Here is a 26,878-nt window from a genome sequence, read left to right on the forward strand (position 1 = left end):
TGCAATTGCAGGAGGATGATGTTCTGTAAACAAGCTTAGTTTAAAGTACAGGAAAAGTTATTCATCTGGCACCACACTTCCCGATGTGTACGCATGAGCTTGACATGAACGCCTCTAAAGTAAAAAGGCTTCTGTTCTTCAACCATTTTGATTACAGTCAGGCCTTCTTCGAAAGATTTAACAAGCTTACTTTGCAACCAATCCAAACTAAAATATAAACAGATAATCAGATGACTTTCAAATCATGTATGATTTCCCAAGGCTGTGAACAAGTAGCACTAACGAGGCCAAAGTGAAGCAGCACAGTGGATTTTCAAATCAACCCAGACAATCTGTTTTACTTTGTGAGGACAAATTTGTTGAGTTTAGCTCAGTAGCAGTGCGTTACTGCGCACCAAGCAGGAATCCAGGTCATATGTTGTCTGAAAAGTCAAATCAATACAGAAGTGTTGAGCCAAAAGGAAAGGAAAGAAATGAAAAGTTCCCATGAGCAGTAAGTGAGCATCTCCCTCAGCTCAGAATAATAAGAGTGAGCCAGAGCTAACTATTGGAGCCACAGCAGGGTGCTTTAACTATTAAACACTCCCACATCTGCTCCCCAAAACACATCAACACCCACGTAACCTGCAGGACAGCTCCATTCACACCTGAGACAGACGAGGAGGAGGAAGACGATAAGGAGAGAAGGACAAAGCGCAACAGTGAGGAAGAGAAAGAAAGGAGGACAGCAATGCACAAGAAAATACCAGCAGACAAAGAGAAAGGGCGTCAATACAGCAAGGCTGAGCGTTTTACACCCAACCGCAGGCTGTGTCAGTGCTGCTACGAGTCAAAGGCGCACTGGATGCTATGCCGCCTCTGGAGAAATACTTGTCATAACTCGACGTACACACCTAAACGCACGCACATAATGGAACTAATAGGAAAAATAAGAAAATGCGACGTCTCACTTCTCTAAACAAAAACCTTATAGCCAGCAATAACAGCTACATCTTCTACACGCTTACATAGCTCGGTGTTATTGAGTCCCACGGGCACACTTAAAGCATGCTGTTATTAGGAACTACAGGGCTGAGATGATGGTAGACAAGCAAGAAAAAGAGGAAGAGGTGAGGGGTGAGTGAGAGAGAAGGGAGATGGAACAAATGGACCGTTTATAACAAAGCTTCATAAACACACATGGGGCCTACTGTTGCTAAAGCTACCTCTGTCTGGAAGAGACACATTATTGTCATCCAGCAGCTCGCAGATATGCGATTACATGCTTTGGCAGCATGTACACAGACAGGCACACATTTACATATCAATCTGTGTATACACATACACAGATCAGTTCAATCCTTGGCCTCCACAGACTTAAGTGTAAAATAGCATGGGGCCTAAACTCCTGTCGCAGTAACTTCCCTCCAAGTTACTGCAGAGTGCGTGCGTTTGTGTGTGTGCTGAAATTTGATAGTGTGAGGGAAGGAGGATATTAACATGAGCTCCAAAGCGCAACTATAATATGTATGTACTGCCTGTGTGATTGTATTTGCATCTGAGTGTGTAAATGCAAACGGGGTTTGCCCGGCTGTAATCCTCGAGGCAGGCGTGTGTGTGTGTGTGTGTGTGTGTGTGTGCCTTAGCTGGTGACTGAGAGAGACAGAGTTAGTGTGCGAGTGTGTTTGTGTGTGACCAGTAAGATGGTAGACAGCGTAAGCCCCAGCCTTCAGAGCTTAAGCTCCCCTCACTTTTCTCCCCCATAAGGCAAACAGTGGAGAGACCACAGGGCTTAGCTGGAGAAAGAGGAGGAGAGGACAATATATGGAAACTAATTCAATTTCAGCCTCTTTGCACTGCTCCCCAATCTGCAAATACCAGCAAAGGCTGATGTAAGGAAATGGAAATCTCGATTTATATACTGTGCACTCTGAAAAATCTGCAGATTGGAAAACTATAGAAGTGTATTTATGCGCTTTAGCAGTGGCCTTCCAGCTAAATGCACTCCCTGTGGAGGTTCAAGTCCGGCCTCCCGAGCTGTGTCAGCTCCCTCCTTACCCGTCACCCTCTCAGTTTTCCTGTCTATTATTTAATGAACTTTCCAAACTTGTAAATGGTGGGAGCGGCCATCCTTCTTGTTCTCCACAAAAAGGCTATTCTGAAGAGTTTCCACAGCCGAAGCCAAGTCTTACTTACAGAGTAACACAGGAGTTAAAAAAAAAAAAGACAACAAAAATTAGCAAAAATGGAAACACGTGGATTTCACGTACTGTCCCATGGAAACTGCATTTAGGGATGGATGGCTTTTCTTTGCCTTTTTTTTTTTGACATTTCAAACAAGGAATGATCATTTGATTAATTAAGGAAATAGATATCAGTTTTAGCTGTTGATAACACTGAACAAACATGAGCACCTTTCGCTGCAGCAACCAGGTGGTCCAGCGGTCGTAGTGAAGTCCGGCTCAGAGCTGGTTGTTTTCCCTTCGGTGCAGGAAGTCTCATTGATTTGCAGAGATAATAATCCACTTTATGAGTCTTTGCCCTCGCTGTGTCCAGGAACATATGTTACTTTCTCCCTCTCTTTGCTCGACCATCCCTCCTAACCCTCAAGCAAAAAGACATACATCAGTTTCCTACTATGTGCCATTTCTGCGTACTCCTGCTTCATTGCTTTTTAGGGTCAAAGCGTGGTATGGAAAGGGATCATGGGAGTTGGCTTTTAAGCTTGGCCACCTCCAGTTCCTTTGTTTTTATATGTAATGGAATTGATGTCAGGAGGATCACGGCTGGGCGGTTCACCTGTCAAGTTATGTTGTGACGGTTACGCTCCCTCAGTATTTAAACTTCCAGGTGAACAAAAGGAACCTTGAAAATGTATCCAGGTGAGATGCTGATACTCACTGACCCCTGATCAGCAGCACTGATTTATTCTCTCAGAAACCTCAACAGCAATAAAAATCATTAAAACTACTTTATTATGTTTCCATGAAAGTTCTTAATGGATTTCTCTCTCTCTCTCTATATATATATATAAATGTTGTATTGTTAAATTAAATGCTTTTCAGTAAATTATTTCAGTTCCTAAAATGACTATCACTACCAACAGGGGAAGAGCATATAAACGTCTATCAGTCTAACATAAAAGAATAAACCTTTTTTATGCCATTTGCCATAAATTCACCTCAAACTCAAACCTTTGTGTAAATCTGTACCTTAGAAATCACACATTACACGTCATGTGATGGAGATTCTGTTTCATGCATCGAAAACTAACCAACCAACCGCTTCCATTCAAAATGCGGCCAAGATAGTGCATTTATTCCCCCATTGCCGCTTTGTGCGTATTAAATACACACACAGGAACCTTTTGCAAGATCTAGTTTGTCATCGGACCAGTCGGGGGTGAGACTGCTCTGACCAAAGTTCTTGTGTTATTAGTGAAAACTTGCACTCTGTTTGACATTGTGTTATAATAGTGTGGGCTTCAATAAAATCATTTGAATTTGAGACCAGAAATTGTGTTTTATTAATATACTTTACTTTACTACCATTATTGTTTGTGGTTGCTCATTTGCATCAAAGCTACATCTATGTTTTCTATTGCCAAATTAACAATCTTCAGTTAATTACGCATCTGCTTGAAAGCATAAACACAAATAATTTTTTTATACACTTTTAAGTATATTCAGACGTCAAGGGGTTAAAAATTATTTACCTTTTAAATAAATATATATAACAGTGCCCATGAACACAAACAAACAGCAAACCAACAAAAAAACGTTTTCCTTCTCCACACACACACACACACAAACATAAATCTGCTGTACACCTCCACGCATTGTAATTGAATGCTTGTAGAGTTACTTTATTTACCTGCTGAATGGCAGACAGAGAGAAACGAACAAGCTATTACACTATCTGAGTTTAGATCACATTATGTTTGGCAGCACTTTGACCGTACGCTGGTGAATAACTGCTTCACAAGCAAACAAGATGGAGGGAAAACATGCAAATGTCCAAAACGAAACTGCAGCGTTTGGCATCGTGTCTGCATCACAATGAAAAAAAAAAAACAACCATCACCTCATTTAAGTCTTCAAAACTTTTCTTTATTGTGGAAACTAGTTTAGAAACGGCATTGGGGGTATGACACAAGCATCAATCCCACCAATAGCGCACAATAATAAAATGTGAAAAGAGGCTTAAGGTTAAAAGCAGGCACAGTAACTCTTGAGCTTTAAGTATGCCCTAATGGTCTCATCATCTCCTATATGGTAGCATAACAATCACATGTCATTTTCATTGTCGGTTGCTGTTTCCGTTGCTTTTATGCTAAGTAACCTCGCCTTGTAAAAAGCACTATAATACTCTGGGGAGTGCGTGTGTGTGTGTCAAAATTTCCCCAGCAGCAAGTGAAACCTGTTAAAGCACACACAAGCTCGCACAAAGGCAATGTAAACAAGCACGGAGCCAAGCAAACACACATCGGCGAAGACGTACACATACAGCAATTCTTGAGGTTCTGCCCAAGGGGAGGGGCAGGGAAGCCCCATCTATCAACGTTCAGTGCATTTAGAGCAAAGCGCCGCAGATGAAAGCAAGAGCTGAAAGATGAATGGAAAGAGGGATGAGAGGGGAAAAGAGAGAAGGAAAGGGTTTGGTTTGGAATTGGGTTCATAGCTGGGAAAAAAAAGTGTGTGTGTGGGGGGGGGGGGGGGGCAGGAAAACGTTGATGCATGCTAACTATGTGAGCGCTGTGAAGGGGCCGAACAAATAAGAGAATAAGACAAATGAAAATTGAATGACAAGAATAATCTCACAAGCTGGCAGATGGGTAAATACAGATGGACATAATGAAATGCACAATCTGAGAAGCTCAGCCCCTCCGATACAACAACACAACACAATCACAACAGTCTGGAGGATGGGCTGTCATTTTTCGAGATCTCCGATTAGCCGCATTAGAGTTGTGAAGAAGAAGAAGAAGGAGAAGAAGAAGAAGAAGAAGAAGAAGAAGAAGCTTGCTGCCAAACTTTTAATTCCCTTTCCAAAAGATTTAATTCATACCTTCATGTTCCATGACAAAGAAACCGCAAGAGCCCCGTGACTCAACTATAGGATTGTGAAGACGGCTCCAAATACAAGAAAACCCATTAACCTTCCTATGTCCCTACTGCTAAAGGGAGGGAAGGGTCCGGGAACTGCACACACAGTGAGGGGCTTATCCAGAACTGACACAGGACTGAACTGTGTGTATCGTCATGTTTCTACGCCACTTGGCTCGGCTTCACTTTCCACTTGTGGCGGCAACACACACACACAAAGGAGAATTTGTTTGTTTAGAAGTGCTCATATTCTAAAGCAATTATTCAGCCAAGAGGATTTCACAGCCATCCCAGACCTGGAGACACTCACCTAACGTGTGTGTGTGTGTGTGTGTGTGTGTGTGTGTGTGTGTGTGTGGGGGAGTTTGACTTCCTTCACTTTTGAAATAATTCCGCCCACTTTGCAACAGAGACCGAAGCTGCTCCTTTCCTTCCCTCTCACTTGCACAGCCTCCCACAGGTGTCTCACTCCATCCTGTATTCACAGAGATGTACACATAAGGCCATGACTGACAAGGTAAGGTATCGTGGGGAGGCGTGTGGGTGAATGAGGAGAATTACCATATGTAAAGAACGGAGGTGCCAAGGTCTCTCTTTTTGTCTCCAGATAAAGCGGATGGTGCTACAAGGGACAAGATAATACAAGGCAGATACACACACTGCAGACGCACAAATGGACGGATGTGAATGCATGCGTGGGGAGAAAAGGCGCGCACAAGAACACGCACGAGAGTGAGAGGAGACAGGGAGGCATCGCTTACTGCCCAGGTGTGTTGAAGATACAGTATGGGCCGCTACCTGTGTGTGGGTCGCTCAATGAGGAGGACGGCGACGGTGTCAAGATCTGATTAGTAGTGGGAGCGACGCAGGGAAGGTTTTCCCATCAGGATCAGGTTTCAAAGCCTTATCTCATACTGGTACTTCTGTTTCTGCGAGGATAACGGGCAGATGGAGTCCCTCATCTGTATGCTTGTGTGAATTAGGAACTCAGCTGTTCCCCTTTTTGTGATTTCCATTTCCATTTAAAAGTAAAAAAAAAAAAAAATGGGGGTGGGGGGGGGGGGCTGGTGGTAAGTGCCATAAGTCACTAGGTGTGTTTGCATTTCTCCTAGAAATGCGCAAAACCTAAATATCACAAGAAAAAGCTCTCACATATGGCAAAAAGTTTTTTTTTACCCTTTCATGCGGTGGTTTTTCAGACGTGTTGAAAAGAGAGAATATTGCAAAAGTGTTGTGGAAACACTTTTTTGGCACTTTTCCCACAGCTCTTGCAAACTGTAAGTGGCAGTGATAAGTGGGCACTCTGTAGATTAGGGGTTCTTAGACAAAAGGTCACGTCTTAAAATTGCTCAGCTGGAGCGTCCCCGTATGAAAAGTGGGGTTGGATTATCTAAATAAGCTTGGGAAGCGAAGAAAAATATATTCCACATGTATTCTGTGGCTTTTAGTCTGACAACTCCTGCTGCCTGATTAGATCTGGGTATATATCAATGTTTCAGGATGCCCTTTTCCACGTCGCCGTAGAGTCACTTGTGATAGGAATTCTGATAACGGAGATATAAAGCACTTTTTTTTTTTTTTTTTTTTTCCCCCAAAAAATATCTGTGCTGCTTTGCTGATTTTTAAATTGCGCTCACCATAAATTATTAATAGACAAAATTAAATCTTCTTCTTCAGCTGAGCCAAAAATATTGATGACGAAAATCTCATTATCTCATCTAAAAGTGGTACAAACATGGAAGTCACTGAACAGAATTAGCTTGGAGAAGTAACTGGTGAGTGTATTCAGGGAAAGAAATGGTTCCTTTTACAGGAATAAAGCATTTTCTTCGTTGTTTTCTTTGACATTGTAGACATTGCAGATGTTGAATCAGGTAACCTTCCTATCGGTGTTGCATTATGGTGACATTTTACACGCGCATGCTTCAGCTGTGACTCTGAAGCCCTTGGATGCTGTTTATCACTGCACTAAGATTTATTACAGGTGATAATTATAACGCTCATGGTTGTGAGCGGTACACTAAGGTTGGGTGGGCCCTCTCTCTCCAAGCCGTGACAGACACTTTCATTCATTTACCCTCATACATAATATTGTTGATCATTTTGTCAATTTAATCTATTTCCAATATATGTTTGGCATTCATTACAGACAGGAAAAAAGAATGGTTTTAAATTAACATGTTTTAAGGTTTGATGGAGGAATGAATCAATCAATGACTAACTCAATAACATAACCAACGCCTTAAAAATAACAAATATGGTTATTTTATGAATTTTATTTATCTTTCAATATGTTTTATTCCCTTCTCTACTGTACCTTCCATGCTAGATACTTGGAGTTACAGTGTATGTGTGGAAAAAGTCAGTGGAATTTGTCAGTGAAGTTGAGTCCAAATATAGAAAAATATTAGGCAGCACAGAAAAGTGAGAGTGGGTTGAAAGATAAGAGGAAATCTGGACATATTGTTTCTAGAAAATTGACAAAATGATATGATAATTCAACGCGTGAATGACAGGAAACGGGTGTTTAGAAAGTCTTCACGCATTCTGGATTACAAAATGACAACAATTTTATTTCGCTTTTATATTTGATACACGGAAAAAAGTCTGAGATGTTTTCCTTTTATTTTTTCTTTCTTCCACGGCACTAACAGGGCTTTCACTAAGATCATTACACCATAAAAACTCCATCCTCACTTTTTTCCGTTGGTTTCCTTTGCTTCATGAAATAATTCCTAAAACCATCTGCACTGGGAGTAAAATTACACGCTGCCTCGCTCTCTCTTTCTGCCATCTAAACCTGTCTTTACGTTTCACTCTTTGTCCATCCTCAAAGCTTCTATAATGTCACACAGGAAGCTGGGAGGAAAGAAAACAGACCACTCAAATACAAGAGGCTTGTGGACATCTCAAATGCACTCAGTGAGGCCATTAATAAAAATAATTAGGCCAGGAGATGGTCGGGCAGCAAAAAAACGGAGGCCGGGCTTGGCAGATGTAAAATCTCATTTCTGTTATTTAATTTATCAGAGACTGGAGCAGGAAATCCACCAATCATTTTGTTAGAGCACAGAGCTTCTACAACAGGCATCTCTATCCTGGAAGGACACACACACATGCACACAAATATAATCACACACAGACCCCATCATCAGCTAAAACAGGCCAGAGGCGTCATTTAGTGAAAGAAGATCAGATATCACCAATTCATCTTGGTCAAAATGATTAGAGAGAGACACAGAGAGAGGCATATATAAAGGGGCGTTTGTATGCATTCCAGGTTTAATGCACTATTGTGATGTGGGAGTCATTCATCAAACACCAGTGCACAAACGCCCACATAATGTTTCACGCACACACGCAGTTGAAGTTCAGGTTCAGGAAGGTCAAGGTGATTATTGTCACTGTAACTCACAAACATTGGCAGCCAGCTGCAGCTTGTGTTGAAGAATAACCATTCAACTCTCGAGCAACACCAGCGACAAACAGAGATTCCTCGGAGAAGCCTCGGCCAATTAATGCACAGCATTAAACCTTTTTCCATTAAACCCTCTTTATCTGCTGTCACCACTTAGTGAAACTACTGCAGAAGAGGCAAAATAATGGTGGTTTACTGAGACGAAAAAGATGAGGGGCAATCCAAAAAGTTTATAGCAGACGACTTATTCCAAAAAAAAAAAGTAGCCAACAGCTTCATCTGGAAATCGCTGACTGCTATCTTTCTTTAAGCACACAATTAAACTGCAAGAGTCTGCCATCAGAGTCAGCCAGATATGATGATGTGGCATGCAGTGGATCTGAACGGGTCAGCATCACAGACGTGTAGAAAAACTAGATACCCAGTTCCAAGATGTTGCCACGCTCCGAGAAAGTTATTCAGCGGACGCGTGAGGCCTCTCCAGGATTGCAGCACTGCACCTCTCCGTCTGATCCGCTAAAGAGAGCGTATCCTGGTAAACTTTCTCTGGCCAAGCCGCCTGACCTTCTGCTGACTTTCTGCACACATGGACGGCATTTCATTTCAAGGTTCATCTAGAGTTCAGTTTTATTTGTGTGAAAAGTCCATGTGTTTAACTTGATGCTGCAGTAGCTGTGGTCACCGCGTTAAAAATCACCTCACAGCTGCGGCTGAGCTGAGCTGAATGTGTTTCATACACCAACAGTGATTGATTTCTATTTTATAGATGTTTTTTTGCGTGTTCATGCAGGCTAATGTGTGTCTGTAGAGCCAACATTGGAGGCCGGGCCCTGAAAAAATGTATTATACGGCATCATACAAATCAAGTTAATCTGTATATCCAAATATCATACAACGCCTCAATTTGTTTTACAATCCCACAACAAAAACGGATTTCGACCCAGCCTAAGCTTTCTAAGCTTTCCAGCAAACACCATGGTACTAACAAGCAGAGGGCCTGCTTGTCTCTTATCTCACTAGTCTCTTTTTGAATTTTACAATACGCTAATCATTCAGACAACAGCAAATTTAAAAAACAAGCAACTGAGGCAAAAATAAACTAAAAAAAACCAAAACAAAACGGTGAACTAAACAAAGAGGAGACCTGTTTGTTTTTTTGTCATTAGTCCCTTTGTGCATTTTTGAAAAGGTAATTTATTCAGACAGTAACGAGTTAATGTAATTTAAAAACGAGACGAAACCGCCACAATCGATTCCTGATTATAAGTATATGGGACTTAATCAGAACAAAAGTCAAATTAAACTTCAAAAAAACAATTTTGAGTTTTGAGCACGGTTGGGATTATTGGTATTTTGATTTGAAAGGACGATTGGACCCTTCAAAAAGGAAAACATTATTTACAATTGTTTTTTGTCAGTCACTTCCTGGGAAAAAAAGGAAGCACTAGACAGAATTTTTTTTTACAAGGCCAGGACCTCTCATTTGTGACACTCCCAAAAGGGGACACATGTACACACCTACAAACACACACACACACACAAGCATTTCATCAACAGACAAACACAGCGCCACACAAAGAATCAAATGATTCATACAAGCAGTATTTGTCAGCAGTGCAGTCCTGATGCTTCGCTACGCTGTACTCCAATAGTTTATTGTACTGCAGGTGATGAAAGACTCAGGTAGTCTGGAAAACATATGGCAGAGAGGAATCAAGCAGAGGAGGAAGGTAGTGTAAACAAAGTAAAAAGGGGAGATGATGCTAGAGGGATATAAAGGCTGCCTGTCTCTACCCTGGGAAGGAAAACACTCAGCGTGTCTCCTGTCAGCCAACACTCTGATCCAGAAACACAAGCAAACTCCAATAAATCCACACACAGTACAGTGTGAACATCTACGAGCTGCACCGAGCACATCTACGCAATTCTGTGCGAAACCTTTCAATAATATTTTTACTGTTTGCAAGTCTCTTAAGGCGCAAGTTGTAAAATCAATGAGTCCTGAATCAGGGTAGGGCCCGCGGTTAATAACAGTCATGGTAATAACGTTGGAGGTTGACTGCAACAAAGGGACAGTGATTGAAAGTGTCCTACCGTGGTCTGTGATTTTACAAGAGACAAGGTAGAGCTCCTTCAGACTTCTCCCCTCTTTGGCGATGATTTCCACACACCTACAGTGAGACACAGAGAGAAAGAACAAATGTTTCAATTGTCACCCGAGGCGTCTATGTCACATTTGTTGTGTTTCAATTTCGCTTGAAGGCTTGAAATATCAGCGAAATCCCAAAATCTGCGCACACAGAGCAGCTCTTTCCTCTGCGCATCTCCCCCTCTCACGCTCACGCAACGCAGTAAAGGTTAAAGAGTACAGCTGCGGGGTCATAGCTGTTCACATATTCTGCCTCAGCCTCTTGTAACACACTTATTAATTATTAAACACCTGATCTGATTAAAGACGCACGCACTAACACAGCACCAGTGTGCTCGCACGTGCACACACACGTAGAGAAAGCTTGCTCACTTCAAAGAGAGATATCTACATTCAACCCTACGCCTGAGCCCACAGGACCTACAGAGGGTATCTGTGTGTGTGTGTGTGTGTGTGTGTGTGTGTGTGTGGGGGGGGGGGGGGGGGGAGAGAAAGAATGAGAGGGGGAGAAAGAGAGTATGCACAAGGGAGGGCCAAGGGGAAGATCAGAGTATCTGTATCAAATGATTCTCTTTAAATGCCTCTAATGAGAGGAGTGTGTGCAACAACTACATTTTGATCAACGCATTTGACCTATTAACCTTCAGGAGAAAACGTTTTGATCTTGGTGCTGGTGTTCTCTCATGAATATTTATGAGGCGAAAAACACTCATAGCTCACACACACTGGATGGGAATTACTGGTGCTGAGTCGTCTGCTGTCATTGAGCTTCATGTCAAATAGGGAACAACACTGAGGCATTTGTGCTGCCAAGGAATCTGTACTGTGCTCACACACTGCCAGGCGACATGACAGACACCTGAGGTTACTCTGAAAACGCACTGCTCATATTTATCCACTATCCGCTGGTTTATCTCACCGTACACCGAGCGTCGCATGCGATGCCTTGTTGGGAGAGTTCGAGCCTCTTTCATGTGTTTTTGTGCCAAATCCTCACTATCTAGCAAACGGTGAGTGGAAATAGGATGCAGATCAACGGGGAATTCTGCGCAGTGAAATCCTGAGCCTCTTGAACACAGCATGTTTTGCAAGCCAGCGGGCTTTTGCTTCAGGTTTCGTTTAAGGTGGTACTATTTGCGGATCTGTGGGATCAAATATTCAGGGGGAATGAGAGAGGAGTTAAAATGTGTGTCATATTTCTAAAATCCTTATTTCTGAATGGAGCCGAAGCTGGTAAAATGTGCTGTGGCTTATCTGTTTTAGTTCACTGGGCTGCATCTTCATATTTCACCTTTTCCATTACATTTCGGCTGCATTGGTCCTGCAAGTCTCTCCCTGCTGTCATTTTCCTACTTTTTCATTCTCCCCTCTCTCCTCTCCTTGTTTATTTTTTTCTCATTCCCCCTGATTCTCACTTCATCCCACTTTATCAACCACTCTCTCCGTGATCCTCTCTAAGAGGCGGTTTTGAGAAGCACCTGTTGCAATCAGTCATTTTGGACCCGATGTTGAGCTATGGTCAGACTTTGATTAGATTCACTTAAACCAGTGGGATTACAATATCAAGCTGTGCGTCTTGGGGCTACGGCATTAGTGTTGCTAATGAATGAATGCACTGGGAAGAGTTTCCTCACTGGGTTGAGGAAACAGATAAGAAGAAAGTAGCAATTCAAGGATGCAGCGATGAAGGCGGAGGCAGAGTGTATCCACCGGGAGCTTGTTACACTGTCCCCGGGTCCCCGGGGTCAGAGCAAAAGCAATTAGATTAGACATCAATGGATGAGGGAGGGAGCGAGGAGAGAGGGAGAGCAACTACAGCAGGAAACAGGGTGAGTAGAAATCTTCTATACAGCAAATTGAGGCTGAACAGAGACAAAGGGGCAACATGATGGGGGACTGACAGAGCCACAGAAAGGAGAGGAAAGAAGAAAGAACAAGAGGTCATTAATGGGGCCAAGGTGAGGTGAAATCAGACAGTAAAAGAGGCAAGGGAGGATGGAGCAGAGGTGTCGTGTGTGATGGCTAAGATGTGGTTCTAGTCACATGAAAGGCCTTCAAGAAGCAACAAGCTCCCACCCACATCCATGCAAACCCCACAAGGCTGACATGAATTAGTGATCTGCTCGCTTTCAATAATGTACAGAGCCTGTGACAAAAGCTCCTGCCGGACACAGTGTGCATACTAAACATTTATATAGAGGCAATGCCACAGGAGGAAATGTTGAGAAAAGCACATTAGGATGCAGAGTAGAGAGTAAGTCAACAGGGTGGCGAGGTGCTTGAGCTCACAAAGCTGCTGCCGGTGCTTAAGAAGGGAGGGAAATGCTAGTAAAAAGGTAGGATGAAGAGGAGAAAGAGGACAAATGACTTTTTAGACACTGTGCCGAGGAAAAACACATTTGAGGAGAGTGGTGGAGGAGATAAGAAGAGCAGAAAATGGATGGAGGGGGAGGATGATGCAGCTGATGGAGGCGCGTGGGATGGAGGATTAGGAAAAGAGGTGGGATAGGTGAAGGAACTGATGAAGTGACAAAGAGAAAATGTGTAGGACTGTGATGATGAGGATAAAGTGTGATATGCAGGAATAGAAATAAGCTTAAGGAAGAAAAAACTCAGAGGAGAAATGGCAGATGATGATGATGATGATGATGATGATGAAAGATGACAGAAAAATGAGGAAATAGGAGAACAGACAATGAGAACAGAGGTCGCATTGAATCAGTGGAGACTAGATAAGTGGAGGGGAGGAAACAGATAAGATGCAAGATGACAAAGATGAAGGCTGCGTTTATGATTTAAGTTTTTCTGAGGAGGATTTTGAATAATAACAAAAAAATAAACAAGATAAAGGAGTAACAGAAGATGAGGAGTGAGTGAAGATGACATGTGAATAAAACGAGAAAGTCAAGCAAGTCGTTTCTGAGGAGGAAAAAAAAAAGGCTCTTAAGAATATTATAGTTGCATAAGAAAAGCCCAGAGAAGGCATTTTGTTATGGTTACGTAGCTTGCTAACATACAGCTCAAAGCCACCAATTCCAATAAAATGACAATAAAACAGTTTCCATGACAACTAAGGAAGTGAATGTTTAAGCAATTAGTGTGACCGGCAGGCAAGAGGGAGAGAGAGGACCAGCGGAGCGAGCCTCATCGAGGGTCAGTGTGCGCTCGGCTCACTGTCATCATGCTGTCGGCGCAAACAGCTCGAGGTAAACAATGAAACTGTCATTCCTCCCTCTATCTCATTCTTACAGATGCACACAAACAAAATCAAACTTCCTTTTTTTTTTTTTTTTTTTGTGGAGGGTTGTTTGTTTTTTAGCAGGGATCCAGGATTTTTATGGGGAAATTTCTCATCCTTAAACACAAAGATGTGTACACATTTTCTATCTAAATTGAATTACTGCACCCACACAACTGGACCTCGAGGACTTTACTTAACCCTGAAACATCTTTTATATTAAATTCTATTTTCCTGCCAGGAACCTAATGCTGCCTGCCAAAGATTTAGCCTTTGTTCGATTCCATGATGAAGGATTGGGGGCTGAACCAAAGTAACAAAACAAGAGTTGGTCCCAGCTGATGTAACGCATCTTGGAACTGAAAGAGAGGGAGTTTGTTACCTCATTGCTCGTCTAATATTCTGTAGAGTATTCATAATAGTAACAATTTAATAATCTCTTCGAAGTGAAATAGCTGCAATTATATTTTTTACATTATCAGGAGAAAAAGCATCCAGCAATTAGCATTTCCGATACTTAATTGCTCTTCCCTTGGAGTTTTTATGGAGGAAACTCAATTTTGTTACACCAAGAAAATGGCAACTATATCACTGACTATTTATCTTGTGATGAAGAAAAGCGTGGTTTACATGTAAATGAGGTACAAACGAATGATTAGCCAAAGATGTGAGGTTAGAATGTCACATACTGAGGGGCATTAAACTTGTTTTTATTTTTATTTTTTTACATCAATTTTTATTTTCTGGATTAATTCTCTCCCAGACCATTTTGCCCAACCCAAACTGCAAAGCTGCATGTGGTACATTAACTTACTAAAAATTTTAGAAATTACTTTGGTTTCTTTACTGCTCATTTCTAAAATAAAAGGCCAACTTTATAGCAATGTTATTAAAATGTTATTCATATGCATTGAAAAGTATGTCTGCAAAGAGCACTTTTTTTCTCTTTAAGGAGCTCTTGCACTTGAGAAACTCTTGAATAATAAAACGGTAGAGCAACATTATCAGGAGGAGGAGTGAAGTAAGTGAAATGGACTTTCAAGTCAAGTCCAAAGAGTATAGAAGGTTTGTCATTGCACGTATTCCTACAGCAAAGACTGAGTCTTCAACATCAAGTGAGTCATCATTGCTTCAAAAAAGGAAATAATAAAATAAAAAAAAAAATAAAATAAAATAAAAAATAGGAGGTCTTTAAAAAAAAACAAACAAACAAAAAAAAACACTCCGAACATCTCATGTAATGTGGCCACTTACGCGGACTTGACCTGTGTTTGAGACACGACAGAAGACGAAGAGGATTAACTCTCAGAAAATCATCTGCCAACCAGCAGAACACTTCTTCTATCTGAGCTCTATACTGTGCTCAAAGCTGCCCTACAGGACAACTGGCCTTTTGAGAGAAGTGTGTGTGTACAACCAGAGGTTATACCTTGACAAAGCCCACTGATCAGACCTTAATCCTGCTGCTGTGTTTGATCAAACCTAATCTCTGCTATGAGCTTGTTGCCATAGTTACGGTGTAAATTAAGAAACCTTCACAGTTTTTAAGATTTGCGTTGAGCAGATTGCGATGATTAGTGTTTATTATTATTATTTCCAATTTGTAATTTGTTATTTTGTTTTTAGAATTACAAAATATATTGTATATATTAAATTAAACACTGTTATTATAGTCCCACTTTCCAAATATTGACTATTATAATATATCCATTTATAGACACTGATCGTCGTTGTGGTCATTTACTTGGTTTGGGTGTGCGTTCTACTGGCATTGGTGTTAAATGTGATATGATGATACTGTGTTAATGATACACTCATGATAATAGTGCGACAGCAGATGTTAGTTGTTACCTCTTCACAATCCCCTAAGTGTAATTGATCTATTGGAGACAGACTCTCATGGCTCCGCCCTTCACTTTAATGAATTTAATTCACTTGCCAAAGAAGATACACAACATCCAATACAACACACAAAATTGAAGATGAGGAGCATTATTTACTATTTTCAGGTATCTCAATAATATCATTACGGTGACTGGCAGGAATTAGATACTTCCTTTAGACAAAAGGCGTCTCTCCTTCCACACACATTAGTTAGCAAATTTCCACGAACAGAAAGAAACTGGAATAATTCTAAAGTAAGGCTCAACAAGGAGATGTGGGACAATAAAGGGAGCAAGTGACAAACTATGTGTGTGTGTATGTGCCTATGTGTGTTGTTTGTGTCTTTCAGAGGTGAAGCTAATCTTCTTTTAGGCGACACAGCCAGAGGTATCCAAACAGACAGGGAGCACGAGGAAGAATAGTAACAATACTTGAGAGAAACAGCAGACCGTATTTATCACAAAGGCTGCAGACAGTCCTGCAGCCAAACAACATGTGTAGCGCCTCTCTTTAGCTAGCCTATCACAATGGAGCAGGAACAAAGACACTGCTGAGAGAATGGCTGTAGGTAGGTACACCAGCGCAGCGTCGACCAACACGAGGCCTCATCTCATCCCGTTCCTCACACAGTCCACAATTACACAGCTGTCTGGCCACACAAAAGGAGCCGGGAAATAGAAATGGATGATTTTTCTAGGGAAGAGGGTGAAATACACAGAAAGCAGGCATGAAATGTATAAAGAAAAGCAGTTGAAGGTCTGGTGAGAGGTTGAAAACATAAAAGCAGGAGGTTGGGGGGTGGAGGTGTGTGTGTGTGGGGGGGGGGGTTGGTGACAGACCAGACTTCAGACTTCCATGGCTGTCTTTAGACTTAATGAAATGGAAGGGCGGAGCAGCACAGAGGAGGAGAGCAAGGCAAGACGGTGGTTTATACTTCCGTAGAGAACGCTCTTGCAAAATGATTCTTGCTGTAAATTTTCTTTATATCACCCATAAATCCATACACAAGTGTAAGGGAGCAGGGTTCTGCTTCCTCAGATGATCTGCAACACTAAGTTTCTGGAATCCTCTGAACAAAAAAAAAAAAAAAAAACAAAAAAAAACCAACAAAAAACTTTAAGGCTTTTTTCATTGGGCTAATATAAATGGACATAAAAATACCAATACCTCAAAAGAGCCCTTCAGTAAGCAAATACTTCATACAGAGGAGAGCAACAATCTTAAAACGAAGCAATTCACATTTTATTGAATGAGAGGGAATGTGTTCATTGTTTTTCAAATTGCTGACCCTCAGATGAAGCGTGTAGACTTGGACTTTTGTTCTTTGGCTCACTTGGAATTTAATAAACATTGTGTTTTCTAAAAACTATCAAGGTAGTTTTTTAAGACACTTTCGGAACAGCTCTGAATGGAAAATATGAGATTAAATGACGAAACATTAATTAATGTATTACAGCGAACAACATTCACACCTCAGAAAAGCTGCCACTTTCTGCTGCAGTTCCTAAAAAGTCACCATGACAGAATATTTACAGACATATCCCATATTTATTTATTGCCATAATATAATTATGAATCCAGAAGCCACGGCTGTAAGATACACTTTTCATTTCAAGCCATTTGAGCGTTTGTGTGTGTTTCAGTGAGCGAGTGTGTAAATGTGTGTTTGTGTGTGTGTGTGTGTTCCAGCTGTCTGAATCAGGGTCTGCTTCAGCAATTAGGGCCTGGATGATTTCCCAGGCTAGCCCTCCATACCCACCGCTCAAATGAGAATCACATTCCTATTGTGTTCCACCACCGTTAATCATGTTTTCAAATGACTCTGCAAAACGGCAGGGCATTCCAGCAGCTTGTCATCAGCCCGCTCAAAAATGTGCCGATGGGGTCATAACTGGAGCCATAAATGCCCATCATCCTCAGATTTCCTGTCCAACCTCTGCTTTTTTTCCCCCCCTCTTGTCTGGGAAAGCAGAAGCGAGCAACGAGTGAGCTCGCTTTGCAAAGCCAACTAACAGAAAGCAGAAACACCGAGGCCCTTCAATGTGCCGCTGTCTCCTCTCATCCTCAGTCAAGGTTTGGTTCTTTAAAAGCTTGGAGCGTTTTCGTCAGCTCTAATTGCAGGATAAAGCACTTCTAGTGCCGCAGAAAGTGGCCAAAGTTCTAATAGACAGCAGGACTTCGACTCTGAGCTCAGACCAAATGGTCATTTGGCAGTTTCTAGAGGTATATAAATTAAGAATACAGAGTTCAACAGTACATCACGCTTCTAAAGATGTTTTGATCCAAGTTCACCTGTAAATTTGCGGCTGTTATTACGTACGATATCAGCCGGCACTTTCAACATCTCCAAAATCAAGCGTTGCTCACACACAAGTCCATTTGTCCATCAAAAACCACAGGGAAAAGCCAACTAAGCACTTTGTGAGGTTAAGTGGCAGTTATTCACTTGAAGCTTATCCAAATGGACAGCCTGTTGCCTTGCCAATGCTGACGGGCCCTCCGTGATGCACATGCACAAACAGCATTTTAAAGCAGCTTCCCGGTTGCCAGCGGAAACCAAACTGGCCTGACATCACTCACACGGCACACAGCTCTGATAGCGCCTCACTCTGCCCCCTCCTCTCCTCCTCTGCCCCCCCCCCACCCCCACCCCCGAGGACATGCAAGTGAGATCCTCACCTGTAAATGAACAACTGTGTTCTGCAGAGCAATGCCATGCCCCTCGCTGCCACAGCGGTCAGCCGGCTGCAGCCATAACACAATAAATAACTCAAGAGACGATGAGCACTGCCCCGTTGCAGATGGAGATAACACTTACAGCCTCAGGTCTGAGTCGACACAGTGGTGTTTTCACCAGTGTAAATCTGTGTGTGTGTGTGTGTGTGTACGTGCAGAAAAAGTTAGTGGAGCTTTGCCCATCTGAGTTGAACAGTTGGGTTAGAGATGGTTGCCCATGATAAATGTCACAGTAGGGAATAAAACACTGTGGATGTATCTGTTTTATTTCTGAATCATGCAGTCAGGTAGAGCAGGTGAAAAACACTTCAGCAGCCTGTATACGTTTTTTAATAGTTGTGTCCTCAGCATAGATCAACTTTGTGTTGTTTTTTATTTTTACAGACTCATTATTCTCATTATTTAAACCACATTATCTCATACATATTAAGTACATTCAGCATTGTGATCACTAAAGATAACTTCTGTGTTGTTTCTATTTAAATTAATCAAGTGCTGCATAATATTTTATAACTTGTATAAATAAGTTAAACACTGCAGGGTGCAGTGTCTCATAAATTGACAAAACTTTCCTAACAATTGAGACACAGATTTCAAAAAATTTACTGATATTTCAATTTATCCAGCCATCTGCTATGTTAAAACATTTTATCAATATTGATTAATAAGAAAACTATCTGTTATCTGAACTCCTGTTATTAAAAATACTTTTGCTTCTGACCATGATTAAATGTGATTTCTCCAGAGCGCAGAATACAACCAATAACTACCAGCTAATAACAGAATCTTGTTTCAGGCACTAAAGAAAACAGGCAGTCTGACTGTGATAAATTGAGGTGAGCATACCCCTCAGGGCTGCATATCGTAACTCTTCTGCTCCGTGTCCGCACGCAGGGAGAGGTGAACTATCATGATGTTTACCAGTAGGCCTGACACAGTGGCACACGGTAACACACAGTGTACGCCCTCCGCCTGCTCATCCATGGCTAATTGCTCTGCACTTTGATTACCGCCATCTATTTTAATGAGCGCTTACCAATGTATTCTCTCCTGCCTGCTCTCTCTCTCTCTCTCTCTGTCTCTGTGTCAAAAACACATGCAAACGCAGCACACGTGTTTCAGGAGTGTGTCTATGCGCACAACCACGCAGAAGAAGAGAAAGGAACAATGCTGCGTGCCGTGTTTGTCCCGTTGGCAGGAAATTGGAGGGTGTTCATTAGGCTAATGGATATGAAGAGGAGGGGAAAAAGCGGAGACAAAGATAGAAAAGGGGGGGGAGGAAAGGGGAGAGCGAGGATTGGAGAGGGGGAGGCCACTGAATTATACCACAACAAATTTTGTACAATCGCCCAACAAGTCATACTGCAGCGTGTAATTTCCGCGCTACTATGATAGAGAGAGGAATACCTCAATTACACAGACTGGCTTTAATTACGTTGAATTTGCCTCATAAGTCGGCTCCCGTTGAGAACGAATGAGCTGTTACATTTTTGGTGCTGCTGCTCACTGCTGCCGCTGCCGTGCTGGATGGACTCAGCTTCATTAGGATCAGTGGTTTACCAGCACACACACCAGGATGACAAACCCTAATCAATGGACTCACACTGTTCTAAAGACTTGGGGAGAGTAGAGACAATAGATACCGAACTGGACGGGGTAGCTGATCGATGGTAAAAATGTGTGCTTACAAGTGAGCTTTTCTTTTTTTTTTTCTGAGGTTGTACAGAGTCTTCCTCAAAAGTTGGAAAAATTTAATTTTTTAAGTGAGACTGAAACAGAAAAAATGTAAATAAAAAAAAAAAATTAACAAACACATAAGCAGAATGTAGAGTAAAAGCAAAACCAGAGCAGAAATGATGAGGAGGAGTGTGAAAGGAAGGAGCGCATTAATGGGATTGACGGAGCAACCGCAGGATAACCACAGCTATGCCAGATCACATCGTCACAGTGTCTCATCATTTTATGAGACAGTGGGTCCATGAAAGTAGTTCAACATGTCTAATATAACAGTCATCAATACCACACACACACACACACACACACACTCTGTACACACAACCGCTAAGCTGGAAAATGTTGTTACTGGAAAAGAGAGCTCTAGTTTTTGCTAACATGAGGTCACGGCCCTGTACAGCAGGTCAGTAAGAAAGGATAGTAACTGTGTGTGAAACTTCAGGGTAAGAATTGTGAATGTTGAAGGCATTCAAAGGATAAATCGAACCACAATTTTTTTTTTTTTTTACTTCTCTGCTTAAATAAACATGGAGCTGGAGCAGTGACTCACTGTGACAACAGTAATCCCTGACTAATGAACTCTGACCACACGTCTGGAGAGGCCTCACTGACCTGGCCACGACCTCCTGACTTCCACTGCCTCCAGCGCAACATAAGCAACGGCGAGTACTGTAACGTTTCAACCTCAAAAGAGCGGCACCATCTTGGAATTGACAATCATAACACAAAACACTAGGCCCGAACGTTTGGTTTGCTTCAAGACGAGGTTTAATGTCCTCTCACCTAATTTCTCGGCCTACACCAACTCTTACAAGATACTATCACTGAACTGTCCTGCTTGATTCAGAGCTTATAATGTTTGTTCAATGCCCTTTGTGGTGTTATCATAATAAATTAGATAATAAATCATGCAGCACAATACAACTGAACCGCCTGAACTAAAACTATAACTAAAAAAATAAAAAAATAAAATACCCAGAATACAGAGAGATAGATCAATTATGTATATACAGATATATATGTACTGTATAATCCATCTGCTAATCTAATTGTTCCCTCCATCAGGACCCGACAGCGAGAGATCCTAATGTGAAACTGGTGGCTAAGTAAACATGATGGTAATGACAGTGGGAGCGTCTCTCTGAGCAGGCGTTTGACTCTGTGACACACAGCCATTATGTATTCATGAAAACAGATGTTGCTTGGCTCACCAGCTCATTGGCCCAAACACCCTTCGAAAAAAGCCGGAATCCTAAATGAACTTCCCCAACGGAACACACTGTTTGATCTCATGCCAAGAAAAAGTGAGGAGATTTTCAAAGAGGGACAGCAGAGGGGGGTGGGCGTGAGGGAGGGAGGTGGTGCGGTTCGGCAGGTTGGATTGGGGGGGGGGGGGGTGTATGATTTATCCCACCCTTGAAGTTGCCATCTCCCGTTGCTTCATATAACGCCTGTTCATCGCCAAACCTCATCTCTTTCTCCTCATACTAAAAGATGGCATCTTTAGCATGCGCTGAGGAAACAAAAGTCTGTTAGCTTGACAGCAAAGTGAATGTGTTGAAGCAGTCTCAAGCAGGCGACGCTCCAGTGGCTTATCACCGGCTAAGCAGACAGAGCTTAGGCAAGAGGAGGACGAGGAGACAGGGAGGGAGAGGGACCGGGCGAGTTTAGGTGCTTTTAGGTATAGATTTGAATAATAAAGGGCTCATCGTGAGCTCTAACTCCACCCCCCCCCCCCAAAAAAAAAACCTGGAAATTTAGTTCATTTTGATCTTTACTCAAAACAAATAATTTACAAAAGATGGGGAAAAAGATTTGAATTGGAAAAGCGTCTGCATGTTATGATTACTGTTGTTTCGCTCATTTTTTTTTTTTTTTTTTTTTTTTGGACTCCCTTGATTAGATTCATACAGATAATCAGATGCATATTTGTAGATACTTTTTCCTAATTTTTGCTCTTCCTTTGCTGCAACTTGTCAATGTCAGACATGGGGAACAGACTCCCTCTAATATCTAATAAGCAGCCTGATGGGCCATTAGCTATTTCCCCCTTTCTTCTCCTATTCCTGCTACACTCTTATCGGAAAATCACAAAACTTGAATAAATATATAAACCCTCAGTCCGCCCCTACTTCACAGAGCACCAGAAAATGAATGTCAATGAGGAGCACATTCACCTGAAAACACGACCACCAGGACAAGGAGCCGGATGAACAGCCTTTGTTCTCTTTTCTTCCTCTAACAATTGATATTACAGTCTTCATCCTTTCAAAGATCTTTTATTTAGTGTGCTGGCAAATTGACCAGGCCTGGTGGTTTAAAGAGACAAAGAGAGGAAGACAGAGTGGAAGAGGGACAAGGTTTAATAGACAGTGTTGTTGATGTATGTGATTATAGCCTCTTCATGCTGCCTGTCCAGTCTCTATGGATTCCAGATGATAACAGTCTTGGGATCCTCTTTCTTCATCTCCCTCCCTCCCTCCCACTCAGCGTTTCTCTCTTATGCTCTGCTTGTCACCCCTTCATCTGCACATCCCGTCTTTCACAGCCTTTCTGTTTCTGTTTATCCCTCTTTTGGTCTCTGCAGCATTGTTCCCTCGTTCTGTGCTTCCCTCTCCCCGTTTCCAAAACCTCATGCAATTTCTTTTGATTTCCTCGTCCTCATAACACCACCCTCTCCTGACGATCACGTCCCCTCTGCCCTCCTCATGTGCTTCACAGGGAGCCAACATATCTGAGACCCCCCTTCTGGTCCAAAACAGCCCCTCCTCTGTCCCTGTCTTTTCCCTTTACCACCGCCTCTCATCCTTCCATGGCCATCATCTCAGCGCCCCTCCTTACAGTTTACGACAGTGTTCACATATCCAAAGGAAAAAAAAATACCCCCCAATGGGTGGTACGTGTTTGCCTCGAAACACATTAGCACTGTCAAGTAAAACACTATGACAAATGACAAGAGACTAACAGTGGGGATCCTGCTGGCCATTCAGCCAGCCAGCAAAAGCACTGGAGTGCACTCCACCACAACACTGAGGCTCAAAGTGAAACCAATCCTCCAACGCCATACAATATCTGCCTTAATCTTACTCAAGCGCCGCTCATTACACACTCAGCATGGGCCGGAGACAGAAGAGATGGGGAGCTGTGCGGCTAGGATTTGCACACCAACCGAGTATCAGTTTGCATGCGTGCGTGTGTGTAGACACAATAACGTGGTATCACTATCACTACAAGACGAAGCCACAGCAAAAGGGTGTGTAATTCGCCCTGACACTGTACACAGACAACTTAGATTTATAGTCCGTATCATCCCCACCCATAAGAAACAAAACCATAGAGAATGCTAATTTCCATCGTCATAAACAACCATAATAAGCATCCCACTGACATGTGAGCATGTTTGCATGCATGCACCAGAAAAGCACACGCTGTGATCCCGATCGAGAGGCACAACACGCGTTTTGCCTGCGCAGATGTGTGTGAACACAGGTATGTACTGAAAATGCAACATAGGCAGTTGTGCACGTCTTTTTTTAGCCCGTTAGTACAATAAAAATCATGCTGCTTCGTTCATCACCTCCGTCATGCGAGGTGATGTCATCCACCGTAAATTCAGCCGATCCTAATTGCACAGGGTGATAATGCACCCACATAAAGACTAACATATTTCAGGCCACAATAATACTCTCTGTATTCCAGCAACTTTTCAGCACCTTTTAGTATCCAACTAACATTCAAGGACGGGCAGCGAAAGGTCTGCTGCCAAAAGCTGGAAGGGCTGATCTGAAAAACAGAAGCTAAATTCGACCGAAAAAAAGGTTTCGTCCACAAAGGTACACAACATCTCAACAACAAAAAAAAAAAAAAAAAAAGACTTTCCCTGCATACATTGTCTTTTCTCATGCTTAAACAACCATGTGCGCACACACATGCAGGCGGACTCAGCCCAAAGTAGCAGGCTGGAGGGCTGGAGTTGTACGGCTCCCAGCCTGCCAGTTCAGTTTTATGTCTCGGCTTTAATACAAATCCACACAGCATGGGAGCTCACTTCACCACCTGAGGTGTGTGTGTATTTATGTACATGCGTGTGTGTCTATATATGTGCAGGGTATGAATGTCCAATCCGCCACCTGTTTGTTCTCACACAAAGCCAAACTTCATCCACTTCCAACTGAGTGCAATTAGACGCTTGCGCGCGCGTGCTGGCGGGTGTTTTCACGTGTGGGTTGACGCGCACGTCCTGAATGTATCTCTGGTGTGCGATTCATTCTGTTTTCCACATGAAGCTGTTCCTCATTCATCAATTTACGGAGGGACAGCTATAAGAGGGGAGGCTGCCCTCCACTCCTCCACAATAAAACCTCGCTGGGCTTTTTTCCCCTCTTTCAGCTCACATAACCCACCTTCTGGCCAGATCAGGTCATACACAGCAACAACAAAACCACAGCGAGGATCACTAGTCTGAGTAAGGCACATGCTATGATTTTCCAATTTTTTAGCTAAACTCTGTGTGGACATGTAGTGTATAAACTTTCAAAGTATTCTTTTTTTTTTTTTTTTTTTTGTACTGAAATCTTCATCGTCCTTTCACCATTTCCTTGCCCAATTTTTTTTTAGAGTTAAGTTTGCTTGGGTGAGCTAATGTCTGCGCTGAAAAGCAAATCACATTGTGCTGCCAACTGTATAATTTATGGTATGTTTTCCAAAATTTTGGATTATTAGGTTACAATCACACAGTACGAGAGAAAGTTGACGAACAATGTCTGTAACATGTTTAACAGAGACAGACGGTCAAAAAAAACTAAAAGTCTAAACTGAAACATTTCTTTCAAAATCCTTTGAGAGCTGTGGACCGAGCTGTTCAACGATGCGGCGTTAAACCTAAACTTTCCTCATTTCTCATGAACCTGGCAGAGGGGACATGACATATGCAGCAGAACAATGTTTTATCTCATCTGACATCCCAACAACGAGGAAATAAACATAGGCTGACATCCAATCAGATCACCCATCTGCTGGTCTGCCTTGCAGTGGTTGGATCAGCCGACAAAGTGGTGAAAGAATCATTTCTGTGAGGGACGCACCCCAGAGAGGAAAGGTGGGGGAGCCGGCGGAGGTCGAGGTAAACAGAAAGAGGAAATATGGGGGAGAGCGGAGTGGGCAGCCACATGGCAACTTCAGGCTACTTGATTGGTAGAGGCACGTAGTCAGCCAGGCAGGGAAGACCAGGAAATGTAATTCAGGGAGGCTGTCTGGATATGACATCTCTGGGAGCTATTCAATCTGCAGCCAAACCCTCAAGTGGCGCCTTGCCTGGCATGGTGGCAGGGAGGTTACAACTGTGAGCTCACTGCCTGTCAACCCCGCTACACCCTCTGTGGAGGAAAAAGATATGACGAGGAAAGGAGAGGAGAGGAGCGGACAGGAGAGGAGGAAACACACTAAATATATTTATACACCGACAATGTAACTAAAAAAAGGCACAGCCGCGAATAAACAAGATTTAAATGGAGTGGGTGAACATCTGAAAGGAAAGGCAGAGGGGGATGCCAGGAGACGGCTGCACAATGGGACTCAGCTGAAGCTCCGGAGAGTGAATGGGAGAAGAACGGAGGAAGGAAAGGCGGAGCGAGTGAGAAAGTGATCCAGGCGCCGGCTGTGATTCTTCTCTGTCAAGCATGGCTCAAAGAGAATAGTGATAATTGACAACAGTGGCTGACATTCTCCTCCGGACTAATCCATTCATTATAAAACCAAAACAATCCGCCCCTGCCCCCACTTACTAAGCCTTTAAGAAATACATTGGGCAACATACTTCTTGGCTGTCTGTGAAGTGGATCTAATACAAAATGTCTTGTGTTAAGTGTTATAGTGTACAACTGGGAGCAATGAGGAAGGGGCAGTTAGCTTTGGGCTTGAAGGCAGTAATGTTGTCATAGACACTGCAATTGTTGCATCTGTGCAATATCTGATTAGAGCCACAGAGTGCAGTAGGTAGGTTCACGTCTCATATGCTACAGACTGTGAGTGCAATGTGGTTTAAAATCAATTTTCTCATAGAACTTCAGCAGAACCAGTCAGCTGTTAGAACAGATGACTTTTTTCAACAAGCAATAAAAAAAGATTTCAAACGCAGCCTCCCTGTAACGGCCCTTCAATGCAGGTAATAAATAAAAAAATATATATAATTGCATTGAAAAAGCCTACCGTTTCTCCAAATTTGTGGGTTTTCTGCTTTACAGCGTTTACAGCAATTAATCCACCCCAAGGCTTTAAAAGCTCCCTTCACAAACATTTAGGTAATCCCATTTATATTGCCTGATGTAATATATCATATTTTATAGAACTGTAACCCCCTTAGCATTGAAAATGGAGAACACACACGTATGATATCTATCTTCCCAAAATGGGATGATGTCCTCTTGTATTTCAGCACCCAGAATGACATCATGGGAGGAAACGAGTGCGTGTCTATGGGAGCTAATAGTTTCGAAGCTGCCATTCAGCTCCACTGCATGTCATTCACATCCATTTGGCTTCTGTGCTGTCTTTATTGCCAGTTCTCGGGTCTAATAGCAGCTCCCGAAGAATCTTATCAGTCAAGTTATGACTTCACTGTCTAGTCCATGCCAGGT

General features: G+C 42.4%; 1 protein-coding gene across 1 annotated transcript in view; it reads right to left on the reverse strand.

Annotated features, from left to right (window-relative positions):
* Positions 1–26,878, reverse strand: part of fbxl17 (F-box and leucine-rich repeat protein 17) — a 199,876-nt gene that overhangs the window by 47,505 nt on the left and 125,493 nt on the right. The window contains exon 9 of the mRNA XM_029510041.1: positions 10,597–10,673. Within this exon, the coding sequence (XP_029365901.1) occupies positions 10,597–10,673 (77 nt within the window). The remainder of the gene's footprint in view (positions 1–10,596; positions 10,674–26,878) is intronic.

Source organism: Echeneis naucrates, chromosome 9 (assembly GCF_900963305.1).
Source record: "Echeneis naucrates chromosome 9, fEcheNa1.1, whole genome shotgun sequence".
NCBI classification, from domain to species: domain Eukaryota; kingdom Metazoa; phylum Chordata; class Actinopteri; order Carangiformes; family Echeneidae; genus Echeneis; species Echeneis naucrates.